A 25184-nucleotide genomic window follows, 5' to 3' on the forward strand; every position below is an offset into this window, starting at 1 on the left:
GGCCCTGTGTGGGGGGTGAGGCCGGGCCCTGTGTGGGGGGTGAGGCCGGGCCTGTGTGGGGGGTGAGGCCGGGCCTGTGTGGGGGGTGAGGCCGGGCCCTGTGTGGGAGGCAGAGGAGGCCAGGCCCCATGTGGGGGGTGAGGCCGGGCCCTGTGTGGGGGGTGAGGCCGGGCCCTGTGTGGGGGGTGAGGCCGGGCCCTGTGGGGGGGTGAGGCCAGGCCCGTGGGGGGGGTGAGGCCGGGCCCTGTGTGGGGGGTGAGGCCGGGCCCTGTGTGGGGGGTGAGGCCAGGCCCTGTGTGGGGGTGAGGCCGGGCCTGTGTGGGGGGTGAGGCCGGGCCCTGTGTGGGAGGCAGAGGAGGCCAGGCCCCATGTGGGGGGTGAGGCCGGGCCCTGTGTGGGGGGTGAGGCCGGCCTGGGTAGGAGGCAGAGGAGGCCGGGCCAGCCCTCCCCAGTGCAGGACAAGCTCTCATCACAGAGCACAGGCTGAGGGAGAGACCAGCACGGACGCTCCTGGAGCAGCAGACCCAGCTCTGCACCTCTGAGCTGTGTCGGGGGCTCCTCCAGACCTCCAGGGAAGCCCATGGCAGACCGTGAAGACACGGAAGACATCATTTGAGAGGCCAGCGCCCCGGCCTCCACTCTGTGGACAGCAGAGGAGCCTCGGTGCTGCCTCCAGCGTCTGCAGGCCCCAGGGCTGGGCTGGCCTGGAGCCGCTGCTCCTGCCTGTCACCTCCAGAGCAGGTGCTAGCAGGAGCGCCGTGTGGAGAGTCCACAGTTAGGACTCTGCAGCCCGAGCGGCCCCGAGTCAGCCGCTGCAGCTCTGAAGGCTCTTCCCCCTGAAAAAGAGCTCAGTACCCTGTGTCCACTGTGCCCCACGGCTCACAGCCTCGGCCCCCGCAGAGCACTTCTTACGTGGCTGACTGGACGGACAGCGGAGACACCTTGCAGGGGCTACTCTACTCCACCTGGCCCCTGCCAAGACCACACACTTACCTTCAACAGATGTAACAATGTAGCCATACCCAGGGCTAGCCATTTACTCACAGAAGAGACGTGAAAAAGCAAGGGTATTGGAAATCTCAAAAGGAATGCAATCAATTCCCAATATGAAATACCATAGAAGAAATTCAAAATAGTTGTCCTAAGGAAATAGTGGAATTCAACACACTATTATGTGCTGTCAGTGGTTCATGCCTGTCATCCTAGCTACTCTGATGACTGAGATCTGCGGATTCTGGTTCAAAGCCAGCACAGGCAGGAAAGTTCATGAGACTCTTATCTCCAATTAACCACCCACATGCGAAAGTGGAGTTCTGGCTCAGGTGGCACAGCACAAGCCTTGAGAACAAAGCTAAGGAACAGCACCAAGCTCGGAGCTCAGTCTCCAGGGTCTGCAGACAGACAAGCCCAAAAATCCTTGAAGCTGAAGAAATCAGTGAATTGAACAAAATAACAACAGAGAGCTTCAATAAGAGGCCAGATCAAACAGAATAAACAGTTTTTGAACTTGAAAGCAGACCTATTGAAATATCAGAGAAGAGAAAAGAAGAAATGAACCTCAAAAAGAATGAGGAAGCTAATGGAAACTATAGGACACCATTAAGTGAACAGATATCCACACTGCAGGACTCCCAGAGGGAGGAGAGTTGGAGAAAGGGACAGAAAGCCCACTTGACCCAGTTAGATCTGAAAATTTCCCAAGTGTTGGGAGAAATAAGGATATCCAGATACAGACACTTCCCAATGGACTCCACCCAAAGGTCTCCCCCAAAGCACGTTACCATCAAAGTGTGGAGATAAAGGACAAAGAGAAGTCTGAAAGCAGCCAGGTGTCATTCCACACCACCTACAAGGGAAGTTCTATCAGCTCAGACCTCCCAGAGCAGGAAGGGACAGGGTGACACATTCCCAGTGCTGAAAGAAGCACCACCTTAACCTACCAAAACTAAGAGAGATAAAGTCCCTAACAGGCAGAAGCTGAGGACATTTACCACCATGACACCATCCTTATAAGATGCTTAGCCAAGTGTCACCACTGCAGACATAAGGACAATGACTGTACCAGAAAACCACATGAGATGTAAAACTCACTCTTAAGGGCAAATTTAATATGTATTTACTGAGTTATAGTCAAGCTCATTCTTCTCTAGGACCATAACCATTCTATATAATTCTCTCAAATCACTATGATGAAGGTTAAAGTTCAAAATGGTCAAGGTACCTGCAGCTAGAAGTACTTGTTAAGAACACACAATACACAAGTATGTAAATCAAAATGACAAAAAATATGTTGTGAGGGGGTAGATAAAATTCAAAGTATTTGTCCGTGCCCAAGAATCTTCACGTCAGTTCCGTGGTAATCAGCAAGAATTGCAGCAACTTTTCAAACTCAAAAGAGAAAGGCCCCAAGGCACAGAAAGGCTCATAGGCACAGAAGGCCAGCAGCCCACCACGCAATCAAGGAGGGGAAGAAGGCAGCAGAGACAACCGGAGAACAAGAACGCATGGCAGGAATGGCCCTTCCTCCCCACCAGAAAGCCTGAAGGCAGCTGGTTTGAACTCTCTAGTTAGAAGATGGAGAGCCACTGGCCGGATAAGGACACATGGCCCACCTGCAGGCTGCCTAGTTACTCACCAACCCTGTGAGGACAGAGACTGAGAGTGAGAGAATGGATGGATACTTTGTGCCAACAACCGAACGCCAGCAGGAAAAGCTACACTTGAACTTCATGAAATGGATCTCAAGCCCAAACTGCAAAAGTAAATTAAAAATATTATTATGTTCCCAAAAAACTATCAATTCAGAAAATGATATGATGATTGCAAATGCAAATATACAAAGCAGATATTTTTCAATTATTCAATCTATAAAGAAAGACATTGTAATGCAATAATAACAGGAGATTTGAAAAGTCACTTATAGCAATGAACAGGCCATTCAGATTGAAATCAGCACAGATTCACTGGACTTAAATGCACTCTGCACTAAGCAGACAGATAGACATTATTGAACCTTTTATCCAACACCTGTAGAAAGTACCTTCTCACAACACATGAAAATTTTTCCAGTATTTATCTACATGTTAGGCCAGTGATGGTCTTAGCAAATTTAAGAAGATTTAAATCATATCTACTATTCCTCTGACTACAGCAATGTAAGACTAGAAGTCTGTATCAAAAGGCTCTTCAGGAATTATACAAATGGAAACCGGCCTAATCCTGAATAATCCATAGGCTATTCAAGAAACTAAAATAAAAATTTAAGTTTTCAAGACAAATGAAAATGGACACAAAGCAAACCCAAAATCTATGGAATACAGCAAAAGCAGCTCTAAGCCAGACGCTTACACCAGCAAACGCTTTCAGGAAAGACAGTTTCAGGTGGGAGCAATAGAGCAGAGGTGACCTGCAGGTTTCAGACATTTGCAGCCATCTATCCAATCTTCAAAGGAGCAAAGAGCTCAAATACACATTGTTCCTAGAAGACATGCAAGCAAGTAGGATGCATGCTTTAAAATAAACTCAGCATCACTCAGCATCAGAGAGTATGAGTTAAAGCCATAATAAGACATCTTCTGACAGCTGCCAGAATGGCTGTTAAACAAATGGTGAGGTAGAGGAAGGAAACTTTGTACGCTCTGATGGGAGTTCACATTAGCAGTATTCACCATAGCCAAGAAATGAAGAGAACCAATACATGCATGGATAAAAAAACTGAAGATGTCATGTGATGCTATGTAATCATTAAGAATGAGCCCGAAAGACATTTCATTATATGAAACAAGCCAGGTACAAAAAAAGTATCACATAATTTCACTTGCAGTTAGAAGTTAAATTAGCCGAGCACCTAGCAGGGAGTGGAATGGATCTGCCAAAGGCTGCACCAGCTCAGCTGGACAGGAATGAATATTGCATGATATCATGGCCACCGTTAATAGCAATATCTTACACATCACTGAGAGATTTTCAATGTTCTTGGCACAAAACATCACAAATATGTGAAGGAGTATATGTGTTAGTTAGCTCAATCTAGACACTCTATAACGTATGCATAAACTGAAACAACCTGTTACGTATGATAAAGATATACAAATGTTATATATGGTAAAGATATACAAATGTTACATATGGTAAAGATATACAAATGTTACATATGGTAAAGATATACAAATGTTACATATGGTAAAGATATACAAATGTTACATATGGTAAAGATATACAAATGTTACATATGGTAAAGATATACAAATGTTACATATGATAAAGATATACAAATGTTTTGTCACTTAAACATTTTAAAGAGAGAAGAGGAGGAGGAAGGCAAAGGCCCTAGTTTTCGATTGACTCCTTGTGTGTTGAAAATCTGTGGCACAGTAACATGTTAGCTCTGTTTCCTAAATTATAGAAGTGAACGTGGTAAGAATGCCCTTGAATATTGAGAAACCTTGACCTCTACGAGCCTCCTAGAGCCCGGCCAGGGTCGCTGTTGGAGCCAGGGTGTCAAGAGCAGCAGGTTACGGGCGAGGCAGGGCCCTGAGGATGGAGGGCAGGGTGGGGAGGACACGGCGCCCTTCCTCCCCAGACTGAGGCAGGTCGCCGGCTCCGTGGAAGAGGCCAGAGCAGCCTCACACCTCCAGGGTGGCCACAGCCTGGCTACGACTACACCAAAGAGGAACACCCTGCCTCTCCCCCTCCGCATCTCCCTGCAGTGCCTCCTGGGCACTCCACCTCAGGATCGAGCTAGTCAAGGCCTGGGAACAGAGAGAGAAACGGGGAGACTCGACAGGGTCTCCAGAGGAGACCTGGCCATGAGTCCCTAACCAACTGACAGGCTGGCCGGGGCTGGGCATGCTCTGGGACACAGCCCTGGGGCTCCCCGGCGACCCGCACAGCGCTGTGCACAGCTCCAGCTCCAGATGCCAGGACACTGCACGCCCCATACACAGCTCCCCGGAGAGCGGCCCTAACCCTTTCCCACCCCCTCTCCTTTCAGAGAGCCCAAGCTGCAGCTGCAACCCCCAATTCTACCTGCTGCACCCGCCCCTGCAGGGCCTGTGGTTCCAGGAGAAGGCCAACTTCACCTGCCTCGTGGTCGGGGAGGACCTGGTGGACGCCCGCCTCTCCTGGGAGGTGGCCGGGAAGGTCACCACCAATGACGTGGAGCAGCAGTCTCTGGAGCGACTGGCCAACGGGTCCCAGAGCCAGAGCAGTCACCTGGTCCTGCCTAGGTCCACCTGGGAGGGGGGGAGCAACGTCAGCTGCATCCTGACGCTTCCCTGCCTCGCATCCCCGCGGGAGCTGACAGCAGCAAAGGAGCAGGGTAAGGCGGGGTCTGGGAGGCACGCCTGGGCCCCACCCGCCCTCCCAGACCAGTCAGCAGTAGAGCGCCTGCTGCCATGCCAGCCCCCTGCTTCTCTCCCCACACCACCCGCCCATCCCAACCAGCTCCACCTGACCCTTCTCCCCAGGGGCCCAGGCGCCCAGCAGCCTCTCCGTCAGCCTGCTGACCACACCGGCCCCCCTGGAGACAGCTTTGTGGCTCCTGTGCGAGGTGTCAGGCTTCTCCCCTCACCACGTCCTCCTGATGTGGCTGGAGGGCCAGAAGGAGGTGGGCCCTGAACGGTTTGCCTCTGCCGAACCTGGGCCTCAATCCCGGAGCACCATGTTCCGAACCTGGAGCACCCTGCGCATCCCCCACCTCCTCAGTCCTTCCCCGGCCACCTACACCTGTGTAGTCAAGCACGAGGCCTCCCGCACCATGGCCAACGCCAGCAGCAGCCTGGGTGCCAGGGGTGAGTTGTCTTCCATCAGGGAGGGTAAGGCAGGCACAGCTGGGGTGTGGGGGGGAGGGAGAGGAGTCCTTAGCTCTGTCTGTGGAGGAGTCCTTAGCTCTGTCTGTGGAGGAGTCCTTAGCTCTGTCTGAGGAGGAGTCCTTAGCTCTGTCTGTGGAGGAGTCATTAGCTCTGTCTGTGGAGGAGGAGTCCTTAGCTCTGTCTGTGGAGTCCTTAGCTCTGTCTGTGGAGGAGTCCTTAGCTCTGTCTGAGGAGGAGTCCTTAGCTCTGTCTGTGGAGGAGTCCTTAGCTGTGTCTGAGGAGGAGTCCTTAGCTCTGTCTGTGGAGGAGTCCTTAGCTCTGTCTGTGGAGGAGGAGTCCTTAGCTCTGTCTGTCTGAGGAGGAGTCCTTAGCTCTATCTGTGGAGGAGGAGTCCTTAGCTCTGTCTGTGGAGGAGGAGTCCTTAGCTCTATCTGTGGAGGAGGAGTCCTTAGCTCTGTCTGTGGAGGAGTCCTTAGCTCTGTCTGTGGAGGAGGAGTCCTTAGCTCTGTCTGTGGAGGAGTCATTAGCTCTGTCTGTGGAGGAGGAGTCCTTAGCTCTGTCTGTGGAGTCCGTAGCTCTGTCTGTGGAGGAGTCCTTAGCTCTGTCTGAGGAGGAGTCCTTAGCTCTGTCTGTGGAGGAGTCCTTAGCTGTGTCTGAGGAGGAGTCCTTAGCTCTGTCTGTGGAGGAGTCCTTAGCTCTGTCTGTGGAGGAGGAGTCCTTAGCTCTGTCTGTCTGAGGAGGAGTCCTTAGCTCTATCTGTGGAGGAGGAGTCCTTAGCTCTGTCTGTGGAGGAGGAGTCCTTAGCTCTATCTGTGGAGGAGGAGTCCTTAGCTCTGTCTGTGGAGGAGTCCTTAGCTCTGTCTGTGGAGGAGTCCTTAGCTCTGTCTGTGGAGGAGGAGTCCTTAGCTCTGTCTGTGGAGGAGTCCTTAGCTCTGTCTGTGGAGGAGGAGTCCTTAGCTCTGTCTGTGGAGGAGGAGTCCTTAGCTCTGTCTGTGGAGGAGTCCTTAGCTCTGTCTGTGGAGGAGGAGTCCGTAGCTCTGTCTGTGGAGGAGGAGTCCTTAGCTCTGTCTGAGGAGGAGTCCTTAGCTCTGTCTGTGGAGGAGGAGTCCTTAGCTCTGTCTGTGGAGGAGTCCTTAGCTCTGTCTGTGGAGGAGGAGTCCTTAGCTCTGTCTGTGGAGGAGTCTTTAGCTCTGTCTGTGGAGGAGTCCTTAGCTCTGTCTGAGGAGGAGTCCTTAGCTCTGTCTGTGGAGGAGGAGCACTTAGCTCTGTCTGTGGAGGAGGAGCACTTAGCTCTGTCTGTGGAGGAGGAGCACTTAGCTCTGTCTGTGGAGGAGGAGCACTTAGCTCTGTCTGTGGAGGAGGAGCACTTAGCTCTGTCTGTGGAGGAGGAGTCCTTAGCTCTGTCTGTGGAGGAGTCCTTAGCTCTGTCTGTGGAGGAGTCCTTAGCTCTGTCTGTGGAGGAGGAGTCCTTAGCTCTGTCTGTGGAGGAGGAGTCCTTAGCTCTGTCTGAGGAGGAGTCCTTAGCTCTGTCTGTGGAGGAGGAGTCCTTAGCTCTGTCTGTGGAGGAGTCCTTAGCTCTGTCTGTGGAGGAGGAGTCCTTAGCTCTGTCTGTGGAGGAGTCTTTGGCTCTGTCTGTGGAGGAGTCCTTAGCTCTGTCTGAGGAGGAGTCCTTAGCTCTGTCTGTGGAGGAGGAGCACTTAGCTCTGTCTGTGGAGGAGGAGCACTTAGCTCTGTCTGTGGAGGAGGAGTCCTTAGCTCTGTCTGTGGAGGAGTCCTTAGCTCTGTCTGTGGAGGAGTCCTTAGCTCTGTCTGTGGAGGAGTCCTTAGCTCTGTCTGTGGAGGAGGAGTCCTTAGCTCTGTCTATTGAGGAGTCCTTAGCTCTGTCTGAGGAGGAGTCCTTAGCTCTGTCTGTGGAGGAGGAGTCCTTAGCTCTGTCTGTGGAGGAGGAGCACTTAGCTCTGTCTGTGGAGGAGGAGCACTTAGCTCTGTCTGTGGAGGAGGAGCACTTAGCTCTGTCTGTGGAGGAGTCCTTAGCTCTGTCTGTGGAGGAGGAGTCCTTAGCTCTGTCTGTGGAGGAGTCCTTAGCTCTGTCTGTGGAGGAGGAGTCCTTAGCTCTGTCTGTGGAGGAGTCTTTAGCTCTGTCTGTGGAGGAGTCCTTAGCTCTGTCTGAGGAGGAGTCCTTAGCTCTGTCTGTGGAGGAGGAGCACTTAGCTCTGTCTGTGGAGGAGGAGCACTTAGCTCTGTCTGTGGAGGAGGAGCACTTAGCTCTGTCTGTGGAGGAGGAGCACTTAGCTCTGTCTGTGGAGGAGGAGCACTTAGCTCTGTCTGTGGAGGAGGAGTCCTTAGCTCTGTCTGTGGAGGAGTCCTTAGCTCTGTCTGTGGAGGAGGAGTCCTTAGCTCTGTCTGTGGAGGAGGAGTCCTTAGCTCTGTCTGAGGAGGAGTCCTTAGCTCTGTCTGTGGAGGAGGAGTCCTTAGCTCTGTCTGTGGAGGAGGAGTCCTTAGCTCTGTCTGTGGAGGAGTCTTTAGCTCTGTCTGTGGAGGAGTCCTTAGCTCTGTCTGAGGAGGAGTCCTTAGCTCTGTCTGTGGAGGAGGAGCACTTAGCTCTGTCTGTGGAGGAGGAGCACTTAGCTCTGTCTGTGGAGGAGGAGCACTTAGCTCTGTCTGTGGAGGAGGAGCACTTAGCTCTGTCTGTGGAGGAGGAGCACTTAGCTCTGTCTGTGGAGGAGGAGTCCTTAGCTCTGTCTGTGGAGGAGTCCTTAGCTCTGTCTGTGGAGGAGTCCTTAGCTCTGTCTGTGGAGGAGTCCTTAGCTCTGTCTGTGGAGGAGGAGTCCTTAGCTCTGTCTATTGAGGAGTCCTTAGCTCTGTCTGAGGAGGAGTCCTTAGCTCTGTCTGTGGAGGAGGAGTCCTTAGCTCTGTCTGTGGAGGAGGAGTCCTTAGCTCTGTCTGTGGAGGAGGAGTCCTTAGCTCTGTCTGTGGAGGAGGAGCACTTAGCTCTGTCTGTGGAGGCGGAGCACTTAGCTCTGTGGAGGAGGAGCACTTAGCTCTGTGGAGGAGGAGCACTTAGCTCTGTGGTAGAGGAGCACTTAGCTCTGTCTGTGGAGGAGGAGCACTTAGCTCTGTCTGTGGAGTAAGAGCACTTAGCTCTGTGGAGGAGGAGGGCCTGGGCTGCTGCAGGTGGACCCACTTGAAGCCCTTCTCTTCCCAGTGCTGTTTCCCATGTCTCCTATGAGAACACATCCTGGACGGTCCTCGCTAGCTTCCCTCATGTCGCATGCCGCGTTCTGGCCCGGGATGTCCGGCACTGGGTGGGCATTTTCCCTGCACAGCTCCCCAAGAGCCTGGTCAGGTGACCCTGTCGCTGGTGTCAGGGTGAAGACAGGCACGGTCCACACCAGAAGCCCTCCCCGAGCCCAGAGTCAGACCCTGGGTGATGGGAACCAGCCCGCGTCTGGTGCCATGGCTCACTGCTCAGAGGGCCAGAGAGAGGTGGAGGCCCCAGCCACCGGGTTGTGTCATGCACCATCCTGTCACACTGCCCCTCCTCGGTCGCCCCTGGCAGGCCTGTCCTGCGTCTAGGCCTGTCTGAACACCACCCAGGCCCTTGCTCCTCACTGTGGCACAGTGAAGTCATCTCTATCAAGTCAGGGCTCAGGCCTGTCTTCCCGGAGCCCCGGGCCCAGAGCGGGAGTGAGCATGAGGGCTAGCAGGTGCCCGCGGGGGATGTGGCAGGAAGCTAGCCCTGGAGTTGTGCCGTCGGTGCGGCACCACCGGCTGTGGCCGGGCAGGGGGGACCCACCGAGGGGCCTTCTCACCGAGGGCCTGCTCCTTTCCAGAGCTGGCCACCACCCTGCTGCTGGCCCCACAGAGCCAGGACCAGAACAGTGACGACTACACAGAGCTGGACAAGGAGAGCAGCCTGTGGACCATGCTGGGCACCTTCGTGGCCCTGTTCCTCCTTACACTGCTCTACAGCGGCTTCGTCACCTTCATCAAGGTAGCCGGTGCGGTGCCCTCCGTAAGCAGTGGGGCTTGGGTGAGGTGCCATTCCTGGCAGAGGTCTGGATCCATGTCAGAAATTCTGCATGGCCAGGGCAGGCCTGAGGGGAGCCCAGGGAGCCGCTCCAGGGCACCACTGGACGGGGCACCGCTGACCCCGGCCCTGCTCCATTCCCCTCCTCCCTCCGGGAGTGGTCCACTTGACCCCAGCGTTCTACCCCAGGTGAAGTGACCCCAAGACGCAAGACTTCCTGTGGCCTCAGAGACTCCAGAACTGGATGTAGAAGAGGTCTGCGGAGATGACCTGTCCTGGACACCCTCCGCGCAGAGACAGACCCCAGCCCTCCCTCCCAGCTTCACAGGCAGATCCGTGGGGTTTCCTGGCTGGGTGGGCAGCGTGTTCTGCTGGCCTGGCTGGCTGGCACTGCCCCCTGCCCCCTCCCCCCTGCCCCCTTGAGAGTCGTCCTTGCCGCCACCCTGTAAACACACTTTGGCTCATTTCACCTGTCTCCTGCTTCTCTGTCCCTGAAGTCTTGACTACATCAAATCAAAGCTTGCAGGGGTGAGCATTCTCTAGGGTACAGGAATGTTAGCTGTTACACTGGGGAAAGCCGCTGGGAAGTTAGTGGGGGGAGATCCTCCTCCCGCATCCAGCACACACTAGCATCTATACGCACATATAAGGCACACACGTGTATGTGTGCATGTATACTCATGTGCAGCTCATGCACTCACACACATGCACAGACATGCAAACATGTGACTGACTGCTCACCCTCCAACACATGGTAGTGTAAACCAGAGGGAGGATAGGTCCACCTTGTCATAAGGGAGGCCTGTCTGCTCACAGGGAGAGCCCTCCCGAGGTCTGCTCACAGGGAGAGCCCTCCCGAGGTCTGCTCACAGGGAGAGCCCTCCCGAGGTCTGCTCACAGGGAGAGTCCTCCCGAGGTATGCTCAAGGGGAGAGTCCTCCCGAGTGACCACAGCTGCCCTTTGCTGCCCTGGGTTGCCAGCTTCTGGCTTTTCCCTGGAGTCCTGTGTTTGCTCCACAGGTGCCATGCAGCGGGAGGGACTGTGGGACAGCAAGAATTGAGACAAGGGCTCAGCCTGAGTAGAGACCACTGTTTGGTGCCTGAGGGGCAGGTTTGAGCTTTGTTTCAGGTTAGGAAATGTATTTATTAAAACTGCACTGTGACACTCACGATGCTCACTCACCAAGCACGCTCACCCAGTGTCACACACGGCCCTCACCCAGCACCCAGGCCCTGCCCGCATCACACGCGGCCCTCACCCAGCACCCAGGCCCTGCCCTGTCACACGCGGCCCTCACCCAGCACCCAGGCCCTGCCCTGTCACACGCGGCCCTCACCCAGCACCCAGGGCCTGCCCTGTCACACACGGCCCTCACCCAGCACCCAGGCCCTGCCCTGTCACACATGGCCCTCACCCAGCACCCAGGGCCTGCCCTGTCACACGCGGCCCTCACCCAGCACCCAGGGCCTGCCCTGTCACACGCAGCCCTCACCCAGCACCCAGGGCCTGCCCTGTCACACGCGGCCCTCACCCAGCACCCAGGGCCTGCCCTGTCACACGCAGCCCTCACCCAGCACCCAGGGCCTGCCCTGTCACACACGGCCCTCACCCAGCACCCAGGCCCTGCCCTGTCACACATGGCCCTCACCCAGCACCCAGGGCCTGCCCTGTCACACGCGGCCCTCACCCAGCACCCAGGGCCTGCCCTGTCACACGCGGCCCTCACCCGGCACCCAGGGCCTGCCCTGTCACACGTGGCCCTCACCCAGCACCCAGGGCCTGCCCTGTCACACATGGCTCACCCAGCACCCAGGCCCTGCCCTGTCACACACAGCCCTCACCCAGCACCCAGGCCCTGCCCTGTCACACGTGGCCCTCACCCAGCACCCAGGGCCTGCCCTGTCACACATGGCTCACCCAGCACCCAGGCCCTGCCCTGTCACACACAGCCCTCACCCAGCACCCAGGGCCTGCCCTGTCACACACGGCCCTCACCCAGCACCCAGGGCCTGCCCTGTCACACATGGCTCACCCAGCACCCAGGCCCTGCCCTGTCACACACAGCCCTCACCCAGCACCCAGGGCCTGCCCTGTCACACACGGCCCTCACCCAGCACCCAGGGCCTGCCCTGTCACACATGGCTCACCCAGCACCCAGGCCCTGCCCTGTCACACACAGCCCTCACCCAGCACCCAGGCCCTGCCCGCATCACACGCGGCCCTCACCCAGCACCCAGGCCCTGCCCTGTCACACGCGGCCCTCACCCAGCACCCAGGCCCTGCCCTGTCACACGCGGCCCTCACCCAGCACCCAGGCCCTGCCCTGTCACACGCGGCCCTCACCCAGCACCCAGGGCCTGCCCTGTCACACGCGGCCCTCACCCAGCACCCAGGGCCTGCCCTGTCACACACAGCCAGCACCCAGGGCCTGCCCTGTGACACACAGCCCTCACCCAGCACCCAGGGCCTGCCCTGTCACACGCGGCCCTCACCCAGCACCCAGGGCCTGCCCTGTCACACATGGCTCACCCAGCACCCAGGGCCTGCCCTGTGACACACAGCCCTCACCCAGCACCCAGGGCCTGCCCTGTGACACGCGGCCCTCACCCAGCACCCAGGGCCTGCCCTGTCACACATGGCCCTCACCCAGCACCCAGGGCCTGCCCTGTCACACATGGCTCACCCAGCACCCAGGGCCTGCCCTGTCACACGCGGCCCTCACCCAGCACCCAGGGCCTGCCCTGTCACACGCGGCCCTCACCCAGCACCCAGGGCCTGCCCTGTCACACATGGCTCACCCAGCACCCAGAGCCTGCCCTGTCACACGCGGCCCTCACCCAGCACCCAGGGCCTGCCCTGTCACACGCGGCCCTCACCCAGCACCCAGGGCCTGCCCGGTCACACACGGCCTGCACACTTGTTTCCCAGCGCCTCTGGGGCCTGCCCGGTCACCCGCGGCCTGCACGCTTGTTTCCCAGCGCCTCTGGGGCCCAGCTGCCCAGCTCTCCGTGTGGTTTCATCGCCTTCACTCTCACAGAACACATGAGTTCCCGGCCATCACGCAGCGGTCAGGTGATTCTTCACCACTACAGATATCTCACATGACACGGGGTTTGCACCTTCCTGGCACCAAAGCCACAGGCTGTCACTCGACCTTGTGACATGAAGCCCCAGCCACTGCCAGGCATCTGGGCTTGACCCACACAGCTTCCCGTAGTGACTCCAGCCTGCAGGACGGCCTCCATCTGTTTCCAGCAGGGGCAACAAACAGGACACAGGCATCTTCCCACACCTAAATCAAGGGCTTGACAGGCTTGCTCTGGCCCACTCACCACTGGGAGGGATGGGGAGGATGGTAGTATGGGTAAGCCGCCTTGTTAATTGGCAACGCCTCTGCACAAGGACATAACCGTCATAAAAATATAGTTCAATGTTTCCCAGTAGTGCAAGTTTCACTACTGCCACTGGCTTTTGGTTGTTTGCACAAAGTATCTCTTCCTTCAGTTTGGGCTTGAGATCCATTTCATGAAGTTCAAGTGTAGCTTTTCCTGCTGGCGTTCGGTTGTTGGCACAAAGTATCCATCCATTCTCTCACTCTCAGTCTCTGTCCTCACAGGGTTGGTGAGTAACTAGGCAGCCTGCAGGTGGGCCATGTGTCCTTATCCGGCCAGTGGCTCTCCATCTTCTAACTAGAGAGTTCAAACCAGCTGCCTTCAGGCTTTCTGGTGGGAGGAAGGGCCATTCCTGCCATGCGTTCTTGCTCTCCGGTTGTCTCTGCTGCCTTCTTCCCCTCCTTGATTACGTGGTGGGCTGCTGGCCTTCTGTGCCTATGAGCCTTTCTGTGCCTTGGGGCCTTTCTCTTTTGAGTTTGAAAAGTTGCTGCGATTCTTGCTGATTACCACGGAACTGACGTGAAGATTCTTGGGCACGGACAAATACTTTGAATTTTATCTACCCCCTCACAACATATTTTTTGTCATTTTGATTTACATACTTGTGTATTGTGTGTTCTTAACAAGTACTTCTAGCTGCAGGTACCTTGACCATTTTGAACTTTAACCTTCATCATAGTGATTTGAGAGAATTATATAGAATGGTTATGGTCCTAGAGAAGAATGAGCTTGATTATAAATCAGTAAACACATATTAAATTTGCCCCTAAGCATGAGTTTTACACCTCATGTGTATTTGTGAGGTAATCATTGTCCACAGGAGAAAGTATCTGTTTATTTTGGCTCACATATGCACACAGCACAGAAGTAAGCAGGCTTTCCACAGGCCAGGCCCCTCGACCTTTGTGGCCAGTCGATTTTACAGCTCAAAGCTGAAGGGATACATGGGGAAGAGTTAGGTGCAGGTCCATCAGCCACAGGCTGAGCCACCCAAGCCCAGAGGTGGTGTCCTGTGGTCCAGCCCGTTGGTGTCCAGTGTCCTTCGCTGGGCAAGTCACTTCACCTGCAGGCAACAGACACAGGGAGGGTGAGCCGTGGTCCCCCAACAAGCAGAGGTGGGGTAGGAGAACGGGGTCCCAGCACCTCTGTCAGCCCAGGCCGCTCCCTGCCCCGGTCAGCCCCAGGGCCCGCTCAGCCCCAGCCAGGCTACCTTGAACAGGGTCACAGTGGTGCTGTAGAAGAGGCTCAGGAGGAAGAGAACGATGAAGGTGGAGGCCGTGGTCCAGAGGTTCTCGAAGCCCTCCTCCTCGGCGCTCACCTCTCCCTCTGTGAGGGGCACAGAAGGAGGGTCAGAGTGGGGTGGAGGCTCGCGGGGCAGTACAGTCTGGTGCTGGCTGGACGCCTGCCTGCTACCTGCCCTAGGGCTGGAGGAGGCCTGGCCAGCACAGGACGGGCTCCTTGAGCGCTAGCTGGACAGAGGAGAGCATGGCCAAGCAGCGGCAGGCAGTGAGCCCTGGCGGCAGACAGAGCACGAGAGGCGCAGCACGCGGGCGCGGGTGCAGGAAGCGCGGGCTCAGGCAGGGGCTCTGCTGTGTCCTGCTCTCTGTGCGGGGCCCAGAGCCAGGGCCGCGGGGCCGCGTGGCGGCTGACACACTGAAGCCCCTTGCTTTGGGACGGGGCAGATGGAGATGGAGATGAGGCTGCCTGTTCCCCCTTCCCGGCCAGCACTCTGACACCTGCTCCCCAGCGAAGCAGAGTCCCCACGAGTGCCTGTCCCTCCCCTCCCCCGCAGCCATGGCTCCGGGCCAGGGGACGGGAGATGAGCACGCTCGGCAAGGCCTCTGCCTGGGAATGCAGGGGCAGCTGCAGCTCAGCCCACAGGGCTGAGTGCACGGCAGGGTCTAGGGGCCACCGCAGCCAGGCAGCGTCTGGCGGGCACGTGGCCTTTGCCGGGTCTCTGTCTTCCCTCCCTGTCTCTCCTGGGCAGCTAGCTTCTGCGGCCGGCCTGGGAAGCAGGGCACATGCACTCAGACTGGTCTCCTGTGGCTTCCTACTAACGGGGAGCAGCCAAGAAGAGCAGGCCTGGACCCCGCTCGCTCTATTAGCATGTTTCCCCACACCTGGGGCTGGAGGGGCCTGCTGCCCCCACCTGGAGCCCCGGCAGGTGGGCACGCTGCATCCTCGGGCACAGAGGGGCTTTCCTAGAAGCTGCGGTGGCTCAGCCCTGGCTGTGAGCCCGGGCTTGGACCCAGGGACGGCGCCCCGGGTCAGAGGCCAGGCTGGGCTGGGCTGTGGACGTATGACTGCAGAGAAGTATGACAAGCAGAGCCATGCGGGAGAAGCCCTGAGCTAGCACAGTGCAGCAGAGCGGCCCTGCGGGCGTCTGTGCGCCTTGTCTGTGCCCACATGCACACGTGTCCCTGTGTGCAGGACTGTGCTAGGTCTGCATCTCTGGATGCACACATGTTTGTGCTCCCATGTCTGTAGTCTGTGTTTGAGTGACTGTGTTTACTTTTGCCCTGCCTCTGCTTGTGTGCACACATGTGTGTAGGTGTGCATGCATCCGTGGGGATCAGAGCCTGCCAGTGCTTGTGTGCACACATGTGTGTAGGTGTGCATGCATCCGTGGGGATCAGAGCCTGCCAGTGCTTGTGTGCACACATGTGTGTAGGTGTGCATGCATCCATGGGGCTCAGAGCCTGCCAGTGCTTGTGTGCACACATGTGTGTAGGTGTGCATGCATCCGTGGGGATCAGAGCCTGCCAGTGCTTGTGGGCACACATGTGTGTAGGTGTGCATGCATCCGTGGGGCTCAGAGCCTGCCAGTGCTTGTGGGCACACATGTGTGGTGCCTGCTTATGTGTCTCTTCCTGCTCATGAGCATTGTTTGTTGCATGCATGAGTCCATGTGTGTCCACTCGTGTCCCATGAGCCATTGCATCTCTCTGCTTAGGAATGTATGTTTGCACGTGTGCACACATTTACACGTGGGTGGCTGTCTATGTTTCCATGTGTGTGTGTTGCCACGTGCCTTCGCGCAGGGCTCCGTGTGTGCATGGTGTGGGGTGCACGGGCCCTTCCTGAGGTCACACAGAGGCAGAGCAGAGCCAAGAGGGAGGCGCTCTGCAGGGGGTGGGCACCGCCCGCCACCGTTCCCGCAGGCAAGAGCACTGCACACTCAAGACCAGCATCTTTTGAGAGGATCGTTTTATTTCTACTTTATAGAAGGCATCGCCTCACCCGCTGGCACAGTTAGATGCATGCACGCACACAGAGCCCCCGGCCCCAGAGCCTGCCTGCGGGGCCACAGGGTCAGTAGCAAGTGTTGGCTGTGTCGGACAGGATCAGGGACACGTTGTACAGAGTGGGTTTACCAGAGGACTTGTCCACGGTCCTCTCCGTCACCATGTATGGCAGGGCCTGGTGAGCCACGACGCAGGTGAAGGTCTCCCCGGAGTTCCAGTCCTCCTCGGACACCGTCAGGAGGCTGTGGGTGAAGTAGAGGCCTGGGGCCTGGGGCTCAGGCACCGGGGCGCTGGTCACGTACTTGTCCTCGGACAAGGGCCGCCCCCTGTGAAGCCACTGCACAAAGACGTCCGGGGGAGAGAAGGCCTTCACCAGGCAGCTGATTGTGGCTGACTCCCGCAGGGCCAGCTGCTCCCGGGCTGGGGGCAGCAGGTACACGGCGGGCGGGTGCTTGGCCACATCTGTGAGCAAGGAGACGGTGGTGAGTCAGGGTGGGCACGGTCAGCCGCCCTCCCGGGGCCCGGGACGGGGCCCGGACAGGGGTGGACTGGAGCCTGCCTACCTCTGTGCTTGAAGATGGTCTGCTTCACCGGGGAGGGCAGGTCCGCGTGGGTCACGGTGCACGTGAACCTCTCCCCAGACTCCCAGTCTTCCACACACACGCTGGCCTCCCCTGTGACGCTGAACGTGCCGTTCGGGTGGCTGCTGAAGTCTTTGGTCTCGGTTCTCAGGGCCTCGCCGCTCTGGCGTGTCCAGGAGATGTTCAGGCTTTCATAGGAGCCCAGGTCTGTGACCAGGCAGGACAGCCTGGCTAACTTGTTGAGGAAGATGTCAGCAAAGGAGGGGGCTGTGGTGAAGACTTGGATGTCTGTGGACGTAACTGTGGTCAACAGAACACTGCTGTCAGCACTGGGTGCCAAGCCTGGGAAGGGCTTTGCTTCCTCCCCAACAGTAGCAGCTGCCTTGCTGAGTCTGCCCGGTCCTGTTGCAGGGCGACCCTTGTCCCTTCCCGGGCCTCCCTCCCCCGCTGTCCCTGACCCTGCTCTCACACTTGACCACGCTGTGCAGCCAAGTGTCAGGAGCAGAGAGACATGTGCGGCGGAGTCTGCCATGCCTGAGTGTGTGCGTGCGCGTGCGCGTGTGTCCATGTGTACCCTGGCTAGGACCTTGGGCACTGGACTCAGAGAAAGTCACTCACCAGCATTGCACATGGATGACACATTCTTCACAAAAGTGAGTCCTTGGTGATCCACACGGCAGGTGAACACGCTTTGCCTGAGCCACTCGAGTTCGGTGATGGTCAGCTGGCTGGTGATGCTGAAGGTGCGGGGCTTGGACTCGGCGGTGGCCTCTGCCCTCACCTCTTCAGTGGTGAAGCCGGACGTCACAGGCCGTCCATCTCGTAGCCAGGACACTGTGATCTGCTTGGGGCTGAAGCCTGTGGCCTGGCAGATAAGACTGGACTTGCGTGGGCCGGGGCCAGAGAAGGCGTCTCGCGGTGGGATGAACACGGTCACATTGGGGGGCTGGTTTCCAACCTCTGCAGCGGAGGGGGGAGGCATTAGTGGGGTCTGGTCCAAGCCCGCCCACTGCACCCGGACAGCCTCCGTGCCCACACTGGGGAGGGGTCGGCTCTCACCTGGAAGAGGCACCCGCAAAAGAGCCCTGAATGTTTGTATTTTGCATGTTGTCCTGTCTTTTTGTTTTTGTTTTTGTTTTTTTTGGTGGGTCCTGGGGCCTGAACCCTGGGCCTGGGCACTGTCCCTCAGCTCTTCAGCTGGAGGCTAGCACCCTATCCCTAGAGCCACAGAGCCACTTCTGGCTTTTTCTGCTTATGTGGTGCTGAGGAATCGAACCCAGGGCCTCGAGCATGCAAGGCAAGCGCTCTACCACTGAGCCACCTTCCCAGCCCTTGTTGTCCTGTCTTGAAGTGTATTTCCCTGCTAAGGCCCTTTACCTCTGTCTGATCAAAAGAAACTAGGGCTATTATTTTCATCTATACCCCCATCTTCCATCCCCTTTGCTCAAGTTTGTGATTGAAGCCTCCATTGTGACCTTTTGTTCTCATCCACTGAATTCTTCAGCTCCAAGAGATTTGTTCAGGTCAATGATGATTCCTACCTCCTTCATTTCTTATTCATATTCTGAGTTCTTTTCTTGATTTCAGTGAAGTTTTTATACCCTCCTGTATCCCACCGTTTAAGGTCATTCCTTTGAGTCCTTTTCAAGTATTTCATGCCGGCAAATGTGTGCATTGCCTGAGAGGTTTTCAATGCTCCTGCTTTCTCGTGTTTCTTCTGTGATTATGTTGCTGTCCATGTGTATGCACTTAGCAATCACGCATAAACCAACCCGCTACAGCTTTGCTAAGCAGACAGATCTTCCCACGCCTGGACCTGGGTGTCTGTGAGGTGAGTGCATGCGCTTGGCTCCAGGCATGCTCCCCAGAGGACTCTTGGTAAAACGCCTTTAGTATAACCCTGCTCAGCCACATGAAAGTGCTCTGCGGGGGCCGAGGCTGTGAGCCGTGGGGCACAGTGGACACAGGGTACTGAGCTCTTTTTCAGGGGGAAGAGCCTTCAGAGCTGCAGCGGCTGACTCGGGGCCGCTCGGGCTGCAGAGTCCTAACTGTGGACTCTCCACACGGCGCTCCTGCTAGCACCTGCTCTGGAGGTGACAGGCAGGAGCAGCGGCTCCAGGCCAGCCCAGCCCTGGGGCCTGCAGACGCTGGAGGCAGCACCGAGGCTCCTCTGCTGTCCACAGAGTGGAGGCCGGGGCGCTGGCCTCTCAAATGATGTCTTCCGCGTCTTCACAGTCTGCCATGGGCTTCCCTGGAGGTCTGGAGGAGCCCCCGACACAGCTCAGAGGTGCAGAGCTGGGTCTGCTGCTCCAGGAGCGTCCGTGCTGGTCCCTCCCTCAGCCTGTGCTCTGTGATGAGAGCTTGTCCTGCACTGGGGAGGGCTGGCCCGGCCTCCTCTGCCTCCTACCCGGGCCGGCCTCACCCCCCCCCACGTGCCCGGCCTCACCCCCCACATGGGGCCCGGCCTCACCCCCCCCACACAGGCCCGGCCTCTCCCCCCACAAAGGGCCCGGCCTCAGCCCCCCCACAGGGCCTGGCCTCACCCCCCCCACAGGGCCCGGCCTCACCCCCCACACAGGGTCCGGCCTCACCCCCCACACGGGGTCCAGCCTCCTCTGCCCCCCACACAGGGCCCGGCCTCACCCCCCCACAGGGCCTGGCCTCACCCCCCCCCCACAGGGTCCGGCCTCACCCCCCACACAGGGCCCGGCCTCCTCTGCCCCCCACACGGGCCCGGCCTCACCCCCCCCCCAGGGCCCGGCCTCCTCTGCCCCCCACACAGGGCCCGGCCTCACCCCCCACACAGGGCCCGGCCTCCTCTGCCCCCCACACAGGCCCGGCCTCACCCCCCACACAGGCCCGGCCTCACCCCCCACACAGGGCCCGGCCTCCTCTGCCCCCCACACAGGGCCCGGCCTCCTCTGCCCCCCACACAGGGCCCGGCCTTACCCCCCCCACAGGCCCGGCCTCACCCCCCACACAGGGCCCGGCCTCACCCCCCACACGGGGTCCAGCCTCCTCTGCCCCCCACACGGGGCCTGGCCTCCTCTGCCTCCTACATGGGGCCAGCGTCACCTCCCACACAGGCCCGGCCTCACCCCCCACACAGGGCTGGCCTCACCCCCCACACGGGGCCGGCCTCACCCCCCCCACGGGGCCCAGCCTCACCCCCCACACGGGGCCGGCCTCCTCTGCCTCCTACCTGGCCCGGCCTCTCCCCCCACACAGGGCCTGGCCTCACCCCCCCCCCCACAGGCCCGGCCTCACCCCCCCCCCACGGGCCCGGCCTCTCCCCCTACACAGGGCCTGGCCTCACCCCCCACACAGGGCCGGCCTCACCCACCACACGGGGCCTGGCCTCACCCCCCACACAGGGCCCAGCCTCACCCTCCACACGGGGCCGGCCTCTCCCCCCTCACGGGGCCAGCCTCACCCCCCACACAGGGCCGGCCTCACCCACCACACGGGGCCAGCTTGCTCCAGGTGGTGTGCAGGCCTCAGCTCAGTGCCTGTTGCTCAGCTCGGCTCTGGGTTAAGCACTGAGGTGAGCAGTCCCGGAGGGCGGCCCACAGGAGGCAGCCTGGGGTCCGCACGGGCTACAAGGAAGACTCGCTGAGAGCCGTGTTCTCACCTGTGTGGCTGGTGGCGGGGGCGGGGGAGGTGGGTCCCCTGGCCTCCGCAGAGCCCTTCTCTGCTGGCGCAGGGACAGCGGGCGTGGGGAAGACCTTCGAATTCCCTGAGTCTGAAATCAAAGGAGCCGCGGCGGTGCGGGTGAGAGAGCGGGGAGGACTGAGGAGCCGGGCTCTGCTGTGCACTGGTAGTGCCGGGAGGAAGGAGACAGCGTGGCAGGAGGAGGGGGAGGCCTGCAGAGCGACGGCTCTCAGCTGCTGCCTTCGCCGGGCCGCCTACTTCCCTGCTCCTGTGGAAGCCATCCCCGAGGAAAGCATGCAGGCGCTGGGCGCATTGGCAGCAGAAAGGGGCGAGGGAAGTTCAGAAGGAGCAGCCAGGGGCAGGACCGAGACGGGGGCCAAAGGGCATGGCCAGATGGCAGGGCCAGGGAGAGGGTGGCAGAGAGGGACAGCTAGAAGGAGGGGCATCAGGAGAGGACGCGACAGGAGGGGCCGGCAGAAGGGGAGGGAGAGAAGGCAGGGCTGCAGTGGACAGACAGGGCAGACAGCGCAGGGACGGCGGGGCCCAGGGCGAGACCCCAGAGCCCAGCACAGAGGGAGGCTGCACGGGGAAAGTCGAGGCCCCAACAGGAAAGGCCTCCTGTGGTCCAGGGCTGCGCACCTGACGCTTGGAAAGTCTTCTTTATCTGGCTATTGGTCTCTTTGCGGTGGACAGTGCAGGTGTACGATGTGTTCAGGTCCCACTGTGAGTCCCGAAAGGAGACGTGGCTGGTCAGGGTGTAGAAGGCCCCGTTCCTTGTGTACGGGAAGGTCACAATTCTGTCCTGTGCTGGTTCCCAGGTGACTGTCAACTGCTCTGGGTAGTACCCGGTCACCAAGCAGGCCAGGTCCACCTTGTTTCCTGCTGGTGCTTTGCACGCTGAGGTGATGGGGAACACGCTCGGGGCCCTGGTGTCTCCTGCAAGGCAGACAGTGAGGTGGTGAGGGCTGTGGGCAGGGCGGGCGTTGAGGTGGGTGAGTGGGAGGAGATGGGGCCTGGCGAGGATGGGGGACCTGTGAGGATGGGGTAGGGAGGATGGGGGACCTGTGAGGATGGGGTAGGGAGGATGGGGTAGGGAGGATGGGGTAGGGAGGATGGGGTAGGGAGGATGGGATAGGGAGGATGGGATAGGGAGGATGGGGTAGGGAGGATGGAATAGGGAGGATGGGTTAGTGAGGATGGGGTAGGGAGGATGGGGTAGGGAGGATGGGACAGGGAGGATGGGGTAGGGAGGATGGGACAGGGAGGATGGGGTAGTGAGGATGGGGTAGTGAGGATGGGGTAGGGAGGATGGGGTAGGGAGGATGGGACAGGGAGGATGGGACAGGGAGGATGGGACAGGGAGGATGGGGTAGGGAGGATGGGACAGGGAGGATGGGGTAGGGAGGATGGGACAGGGAGGATGGGGTAGGGAGGATGGGGTAGGGAGGATGGGATAGGGAGGATGGGTTAGTGAGGATGGGGTAGGGAGGATGGGGCAGGGAGGATGGGGTAGGGAGGATGGGGTAGGGAGGATGGGGCAGGGAGGATGGGACAGGGAGGATGGGGTAGGGAGGATGGGGTAGGGAGGATGGGGTAGGGAGGATGGGGCAGGGAGGATGGGGTAGGGAGGATGGGGTAGTGAGGATGGGATAGGGAGGATGGGGCAGGGAGGATGGGGTAGGGAGGATGGGGTAGGGAGGATGGGGCAGGGAGGATGGGACAGGGAGGATGGGGTAGGGAGGATGGGGTAGGGAGGATGGGGTAGGGAGGATGGGGCAGGGAGGATGGGGCAGGGAGGATGGGGTAGGGAGGATGGAGTAGGGAGGATGGGGCAGGGAGGATGGGGTAGGGAGGATGGGGTAGTGAGGATGGGATAGGGAGGATGGGGCAGGGAGGATGGGGTAGGGAGGATGGGGCAGGGAGGATGGGGCAGGGAGGATGGGGTAGGGAGGATGGGGTAGGGAGGATGGGGCAGGGAGGATGGGACAGGGAGGATGGGGTAGGGAGGATGGGATAGTGAGGATGGGATAGGGAGGATGGGGCAGGGAGGATGGGGCAGGGAGGATGGGGCAGGGAGGATGGGGCAGGGAGGATGGGACAGGGAGGATGGGGTAGGGAGGATGGGGTAGGGAGGATGGGGTAGGGAGGATGGGGCAGGGAGGATGGGGTAGGGAGGATGGGGTAGTGAGGATGGGATAGGGAGGATGGGGCAGGGAGGATGGGGTAGGGAGGATGGGGCAGGGAGGATGGGGTAGGGAGGATGGAGTAGGGAGGATGGGGCAGGGAGGATGGGGTAGGGAGGATGGGGTAGTGAGGATGGGATAGGGAGGATGGGGCAGGGAGGATGGGGTAGGGAGGATGGGGCAGGGAGGATGGGGCAGGGAGGATGGGGTAGGGAGGATGGGGTAGGGAGGATGGGGCAGGGAGGATGGGACAGGGAGGATGGGGTAGGGAGGATGGGATAGTGAGGATGGGATAGGGAGGATGGGGCAGGGAGGATGGGGCAGGGAGGATGGGGCAGGGAGGATGGGGCAGGGAGGATGGGACAGGGAGGATGGGGTAGGGAGGATGGGGTAGGGAGGATGGGGTAGGGAGGATGGGGCAGGGAGGATGGGGTAGGGAGGATGGGGTAGTGAGGATGGGATAGGGAGGATGGGGCAGGGAGGATGGGGTAGGGAGGATGGGGTGAAGAGGATGGGGGCCGGCGAGAATGGGCAGGTGGGAGGGCTGGCCCCATGGCCACTTTTTCTGCCCCTGCCTGGGAGTTTCTCAGCATCTCAGCCTACTGGCGAGATGGAGTAATTCTTCCTCCAGAGTTGTGAAGCTTCTGTCCAGAATCAGGGCCTTCATCTCTCTCCCCCAACACTCCAAACCACCCACCGTGCCAGGACAGGAGGAGGGGCACCCAGGGCAGGGCAGGGCTCTCCCTGACAGACTCTCGGCCATTCTCAAACTGAGGTTTGAGCTGTCAGCCCGGCCAGATCTCCAGCCCACAGCACTGGCAGAGCTGGGGTAGGGGTCCCGGGCGTGGTCATGGTATTGAAGTCTCAGGGCCCAGACCTAGAACGTGACGGGAAACAGTCTGCAAGGAATCCAGCTGAGATCGGCTCACACTGGAATCTAACTCAGTAGAGCCGGGGTCCTTGTAAGGGGCAGGTGAGACAGCCACAGATAACCTTGCTTCCACAGGCCATGAGGCCGCGCACTGATATGACAGAGCTCGGAGAGGTTCGACCTGTGGCACAGGAAGACGGCGCCCCGGCCTCCCGAGGGGAAATCGTGCCGACCCTCAAGCTGCCTGCCCCGCCGGCGCTGCCCGCTCCACTGCTCCTCGCTGACGCCCCGACCATGCGTCCACCGAGCTGAAGCCTTGCCAAGACCCAGCATTTGAAGCTGTGCCATCCAAGCTCCGTTTCACCAAGACAAAGCCTGAACCCAAAACGTCAGGAGGATCAGGGGTCCTCGGGACCTACTGAGCATTCCCGATGCCTTCCCACCAACAACTGGGGTCAGGCTGGGTCTGGTCTGAGCTGACACCAGGTCCTGTGGAGACACCACGGGCCCGGTTCTGTTGTCGAGGGAGCTCAGAGAGCACGAAGGGCGTGATCTGCACACAGGGGCCTGGACACCCCTCTGACGGCGGCCCCGAGACTCCGCCAAGCCGCCACCAGCCCACTGGAGGGGCCCTGGAGCCCCAGCTCGGAACTCAGCCCTCATCAAGGCAAGATCCCACCTGCCTCCTCTAGGATCCTACGCCAGAGTTCTGGAGTCTCCATGCCCCTCCCGGAAGCCCTGCTGGGCCAGGGAAGCCCCTCTCCAGCTGCTCTGGCTGTAACGCATCCCCGAGGAAGCGAGACACGCCCTGTGCTCCCCAGCCTGACCCTCGGGGCTCCCCAGCCTGACCCTCAGGGCTCCCCAGCCTGACCCTCAGGGCTCGGCCAGCCTGACCCTCGGGGCTCCCCAGCCTGACCCTCGGGGCTCCCCAGCCTGACCCTCGGGGCTCGGCCAGCCTGACCCTCGGGGCTCCCCAGCCTGACCCTCAGGGCTCGGCCAGCCTGACCCTCGGGGCTCCCCAGCCTGACCCTCGGGGCTCCCCAGCCTGACCCTCGGGGCTCGGCTAGCCTGACCCTCGGGGCTCCCCAGCCTGACCCTCAGGGCTCGGCCAGCCTGACCCTCGGGGCTCCCCAGCCTGACCCTCGGGGCTCCCCAGCCTGACCCTCGGGGCTCCCCAGCCTGACCCTCGGGGCTCCCCAGCCTGACCCTCGGGGCTCGGCCAGCCTGACCCTCGGGGCTCAGCCAGCCTGACCCTCGGGGCTCCCCAGCCTGACCCTCAGGGCTCGGCCAGCCTGACCCTCGGGGCTCCCCAGCCTGACCCTCGGGGCTCCCCAGCCTGACCCTCGGGGCTCCCCAGCCTGACCCTCGGGGCTCGGCCAGCCTGACCCTCGGGGCTCCCCAGCCTGACCCTCGGGGCT

The 25184-nt window shown here is 59.5% G+C and overlaps 2 gene segments (V, D, J or C); one reads left to right on the forward strand and one right to left on the reverse strand.

Moving 5' to 3' along the window:
• The first annotated feature begins 354 nt into the window (after nucleotides 1-354).
• LOC122101353 lies at nucleotides 355-10307 on the forward strand. The segment is given in 4 exon segments: nucleotides 355-5320; nucleotides 5469-5792; nucleotides 9647-9814; nucleotides 10033-10307. Coding segments are annotated over 4 exon segments (1044 nt in total).
• Nucleotides 10308-14050: 3743 nt separating this feature from the next.
• Nucleotides 14051-18718, reverse strand: LOC122101408. The segment is given in 7 exon segments: nucleotides 14051-14298; nucleotides 14446-14561; nucleotides 16610-16942; nucleotides 17044-17361; nucleotides 17680-18021; nucleotides 18121-18215; nucleotides 18678-18718. Coding segments are annotated over 7 exon segments (1254 nt in total).
• Nucleotides 18719-25184: the final 6466 nt, after the last annotated feature.

Source organism: Dipodomys spectabilis, unplaced genomic scaffold (genome assembly GCF_019054845.1).
Source record: "Dipodomys spectabilis isolate Male_0828 unplaced genomic scaffold, ASM1905484v1 ptg000657l, whole genome shotgun sequence".
Lineage (NCBI taxonomy): Eukaryota > Metazoa > Chordata > Mammalia > Rodentia > Heteromyidae > Dipodomys > Dipodomys spectabilis.